Here is a 5405-nt window from a genome sequence, read left to right on the forward strand (position 1 = left end):
CTCAGCAATCCTATATGAATACAGAAAGTGGCACTACAAGTGTCATTTTTGATGTCATTTTTAGTAATGTCTCATTTTCAGAACAACTCATGTAACTTTTTTTAATAACAGTTTTTTGACAGGTCTGTTGTGTTTTAATCTTTAAGTATATAATGGTCTGCTGTGTAGCCCTTGATGAATAAAAGTGATGGCTGGACTGCTGAAAAAAAATGTAAACGTCTTAAAAAACAAATAAAAGTATATACCTGTCCCCCTCCAAAAAAAAAGCGCCATCCCTAAAAAGCAGTCGTTGTAAATTCAGAGACCTTGAAAGCAATGTGGATGAATTATCCTGGGATGGGGAGTGCACATTAACATCATTCAGCTCTAATTCCAGTCAAACATTTATGTTCCTAAACACACAACAAGGGTAATTGCAGTGGTCTTCTTTTTGCCTAAAGAGAAGTGTGCTGGTTATTGAGCCTGATGTTCAAGCCTCCTTACACTGTGGGGTTTTTTTCCCATTAGGTTTCCTTGGCATTGCCACTGACCAAGGTGTACTTCGACCTCTCCTCGCTGCTGGCGTCCCTGGCGCGCAGCATGGTGATCCACGAGGTGAAGGGCATCACACGGTGCCTGCTGAATGAAAGTACCAACAAGGAGGGAGAGAAGGAATTCGTTCTCCACACAGAAGGGATAAACCTGACAGAGCTCTTCAGATACTCTGATGTGTGTAATCTTATTTCTAATCCCAGACTTGAATGATGTTCTATGTTCTGGGGGAGATGGTGGATGATGGATGTCATTTCAATTTCTCAGCGGTGATGTGTAGCCTTTTCAGCTCTTGAACTGTCTTCCTCCTCCTTTTTATTCCCAGATGTGTCCAGAGCTCAGCAGACCCTTTTTTCAAGGGCAGCTTGGGAATCAGTGTTTGTGCAGCAGCCAGTCCCTAATGACAGACGATTTCACACCATTCTTGTCTCTCATGTCTCTCTAAATGTTACTTGAGGGAGTTCTTCCATCTCAATGAATTGCAGTGCTTGGAGATGAATAGTTCTGTTATCCCATCTAGCGCATAGCTCTCCAAATACAGGATTGTTTTAAGCTGCATCTTCTCTTTTGCTGAAAGTTCTGGCTGGCTGAGATACACTGGGCATTGCATTGCATTGCATTGTTTGGAAGACTTTAACATGTATTTTGCTAGTTTGGCTTTTGTGATTTCAGTTAATTTTCTCCTGTGGTGAATTTTGACTCCAGTACTCCTATTCATGTATTTCATGCCACTTAACACAAATCCTCAGAATCATTTTTGTCTTGTTTTTCTCTGAGCTGCTGCCTAGTTGTTCTGTAACTGTTGGTGTTGCTTAAGCTCATGAAAACTGGAGGGAAAAAATCTATCTTAGTTTAGCTTAAATTATTTAGAAATACACAGCAACTATTGTCCTAACTTGTATCTCTGTTTTTTCTGCTTTCAGATTTTGGACCTGAACAGACTTTATTCCAATGATATCCATGCCATGGCTAAGAATTACGGAATTGAATCAGCCCTGAGGGTGATTATAAAGGAAGTAAAAGATGTGTTTGCTGTATATGGTAGGATTTCTTTGTATTTTTGAAGATAGTCTTTAATACCATTTAGATGGGAAAATGCAGCCACATGCTTACAGTTACAGTTTTTCATGATCTTTTCATTTATGTGCGTATTTTTGAGTTGCAGTTTTTCATTCTTTTAATCATTATAGTCTCTTCTGTGAAGACCTTGTTAGTTAATTATTAGGTTTCTTTTAATCAGTAGAAAATTTACTAGGTGAGGTTGAATTTATTCCCCCTTCACAGAGTTCTTCCATTCTGGTGTATTTTTTGCAAGCTGAAAGGTCCAGACCAATTAATTATTAACGTCTGAGGAAGCCAACTGTTAGGCTTGTACAGTGGCCTTGAGAATAGGATCAATCTTGCCTCACTTTGCCTTTTTAATGGTGTGAGTGTAGGCTCCTGAGTTTTTGTATCTTTCCTAAAATAGCTGCACTGCATTGCCTGAATGTTTTTATCTGAGACAGATGATTCAAAGAGCCCAGCCTGGGGAGGCTGCATGATTTCATAGGCATAGTTCAGTGAGTGGAGTCTTGCTATGAATTAAACTATTGAAAAGACGGAAGATCCATACAGTGGGAATTTTAGCAAGCAGTTATATCAAACAGATTCGCCAGCTGGCAGCCCAGAATGGTCTGACCTTCGAGTTGTTCAAGAATGGCTCAGTTAATGTTGACAGCTGTTAATGGTCCCCCATTACACTGAGTCCACAAGTGTTATTTAGGAATAAGTGCGGGTTTTTTTAGCCTAAACAGGGTTTTCTGTGAATGCTTGATGTCATGCATAGAGGACATCAGAACCTTTCTGACTCTGGGGCCCAGCTAATGCAGGCCACCAGGTGAGGGGTGAGAGCTCTGTCCATCCCAGATGGATGGATATGTGATCCCTTTTTGTATAAACAAGGATGGTGCAGACCTTTCCTGATATTAGAGAAACTCTGTTGCCTTACAGCATTCTTGACACTGCAGTTTCCCAGTCTTTTCATTTCAATTTGGAGAGATACTGGTTTTGTATTAGAGTGAGGTCTGCCTCTCCTGGATATTTGAGGGGTGCAGTTAAGCCAGAGACAGACTGCCAGAAGAATGTTAATAAAGATGTCCTCCAAGCTGCTTGGATTCAAGGGGTTTGATTTAGACCTGATTTGTTTAAAAAGCCCCACACACTTAGTCCTTGAATGCTCTGATGATTGCTCTTTCTTGTGTTCTAAGGAATTGTGGTAGACCCTCGACACCTTTCACTTGTGGCAGATTATATGTGTTTTGAAGGAATTTATAAACCACTGAGTCGTTTTGGAATTCAGTCCAACTCCTCCCCTCTGCAACAGATGACGTTTGAAACCAGCTACAAATTCTTGAAGGAAGCAACAATGATGGGTAAATGGTTTAGTTTGAGATCTCTTGCTGCAGCATTTCACATATGCTTGCTTTTTGTTGTAACTTTCCAGTATTTTGCATAATGCATAATTACATTAGAAAAAATGCCAGAGACAGAGATTTTAATTAAGCCCTTGCCTAGGAAAATGTTCCAGATGTTTTTAGTAAGATTCTGTCAGCTGAAATAAAGCTAGCTCCCACATGTAATTTGTGGGGTCTGTGACTCCTTTCTTTAAGAATTAGGGATTTTTACAACAAACCTTAAGGTTGTTAAGATTTGTTGCAGCAAAGCTTTATAACAGACTACTAAATCTGCCTTCTTCTGTCTCTACTATTAAAATTGTCTTCTCTGCTTTGTTTTTGTGCCTATGTTATAACTTCCATATCTTTCCCAGCCTTGCTATTCAGCATTTTATTTTGAGAACAGACCTCCTGGCTGTTACTTCGATTTAGCACTTTATCTTTGCTTTTTTCCATCCAAGACAGACAAAGGGTCAGACTCATTTGTCTAGTGGTAGGTTTCTGGTGCCATTTGAGATTCCCAAGAGTATCCTTCTGCCCTGTAGTTGCCTTTCTGGAAAGTGTAAAGATCACATGGCTGTGTGGATCATTTAGGACATTTGGAACAGCACTAGCCATCTACATTTAAGGCCGCCTATAAAACAAAAATTGTGCTTTAACTGTGCAATTTGACATTTTGTGTGATCTCAGGCTTTGGATACTAATTACATCTCCCTTTTGCAAATAAACTTGGTTTCTGTCACCTGCCAGTCAGATGCTTGCATTGCAAATGCTGCTGTGCTGTGTCCTTCCAGTTACAAATGGGAGGAGCTCTCAACATGATCTCTTCAGCTCCTGTCTTAAACTGCCTTGCACAGATGTCAGAGATATTTCTATCACTGAATTGCTTTTTGATAATGTTGTTTTATACCTTTTCTGGGAAGAAAGGTTGGGTTTTAATTAATAGCACTGGTTACAATTGACTTAATCTGAAAAACATAAAAGGAAAGTGTAAATCCAGGGTGAAATTAAAGAGAAGAGGATGTTTCTCGCTCAGTTTCACTCTCTGGATTTATGTTGTATCACATACTGACTTAGAAATGAAATCAGAGGAGGTTTTTGCTAAATAAAATGTAATGTATGGATAATATTATGAATAAAGACATGCAGTGCATGCTGACAGAAGGGCAGGGTGGCTTGGCAGGAACTGCAGTGATTACAAGCAGAGGGAGTTAATGATTTCACCACGCTGGAAATCAGAGTCATAATGGGGATTGCAGCAGCCTGGATCTAATTTGCTTTAATGTAACTGGTAACTTGACTGTACAGTTCAAGAGACACTGCAAGGATGCCTTGGGGCTGATGCCTTGAGCAGTAGGAAGGAAAGAAGGAGGTTTGTGAGGCCGTGCACAGCTGACGTGAGCGGGGCTGTCAGAGCACACAGGCTGCTGAGCAGGACTCCTTCTGCAGGGAGCAAACTGCATCAGCAGTGAGATCCCTTGGGCTGTTTGCTCAGAGAACAACTCTTTGTTAACATCACATGAGCAAACAGGGCAGTAGGACTGTCCTCTTTAACAATCCAACAAAGGGGCTTTTTTTTTCCTTCAGCTGACACACATTTAGGAGCAGCTATTAAATTATCCAGCTGTGACTGAGATCAGAGCAGTGAGCACATGCCATACACAGGGCTGTCTATGCTCCTGCCCCCACCCTCTGCATGATGGAAAGTTGCGTACATTTTGCTCAGTAGAATGAAGATAACCAAACTTAGCAGAAGTTTAATGATTTTATTTCCAATTTCCTACTGCTCTAATGATAAACTTTCAGCTTGCTGTAGTTAGGATGAATGAAAAACAGCCTGGATGCTTACAAAAACAGTGGAAGCAAAACAGTCCCAGCCATCTGGAGTGCTTCCAAATTTGTGTGACACTATTTCGCTACAGTGAGTAACCACAAAATCAAAGGAATTCATGGAATGTCTCTCCAGTGAAAAGTTCTCTTCATATCTAGCCAGAAGGATTTACAATACACATCAAAAGGATTCACTCTAACAAAGGAAAAAGGCAGCAATGTCAAGGGAATCTTTTTGGTTTTGCCTCATGTATTTTTTAGTGATCTATTTAGTCCACAGGATGTGTTCACTGGAAGGTCAAATCTGTGTTCTCTTAGAATTCAGACTGTTTTGTCTTTCCATGTGGAATTGGGAAATTTTAGTAATGTGTGACCTAATTATTTGCTTGGACCAAAGATCGGGATGAGTTAATAGTTGTTGTAGGAGGGGTAGGAAGAGTTCTGGACTCCACTCCCAGAAATCCCAGTTCAGTGTGAACAGCAGGTGGCAGAACCTTTCTGAACCTGGGGGTGCTGAACCGGCTGGCTTCTTGCACATCAACCAAAATGGTTTCTTTTCAGCACGAACCTTTGGGAACCTCCTAATAGGATTTTGTTTGAATTCTGTTGCAG

At 40.5% G+C, this 5405-nt stretch overlaps 1 protein-coding gene across 2 annotated transcripts in view; it reads left to right on the forward strand.

Annotated features, from left to right (window-relative positions):
- POLR1A (RNA polymerase I subunit A) overlaps positions 1 to 5405 on the forward strand; it is a 30059-nt gene that overhangs the window by 23676 nt on the left and 978 nt on the right. For both annotated transcript variants that reach the window (XM_032110119.1, XM_032110120.1), the window contains exons 31-33: positions 508 to 708; positions 1455 to 1572; positions 2778 to 2942. In XM_032110119.1, the coding sequence (XP_031966010.1) occupies positions 508 to 708; positions 1455 to 1572; positions 2778 to 2942 (484 nt within the window). The remainder of the gene's footprint in view (positions 1 to 507; positions 709 to 1454; positions 1573 to 2777; positions 2943 to 5405) is intronic.

Source organism: Corvus moneduloides, chromosome 5 (assembly GCF_009650955.1).
Source record: "Corvus moneduloides isolate bCorMon1 chromosome 5, bCorMon1.pri, whole genome shotgun sequence".
NCBI lineage: Eukaryota > Metazoa > Chordata > Aves > Passeriformes > Corvidae > Corvus > Corvus moneduloides.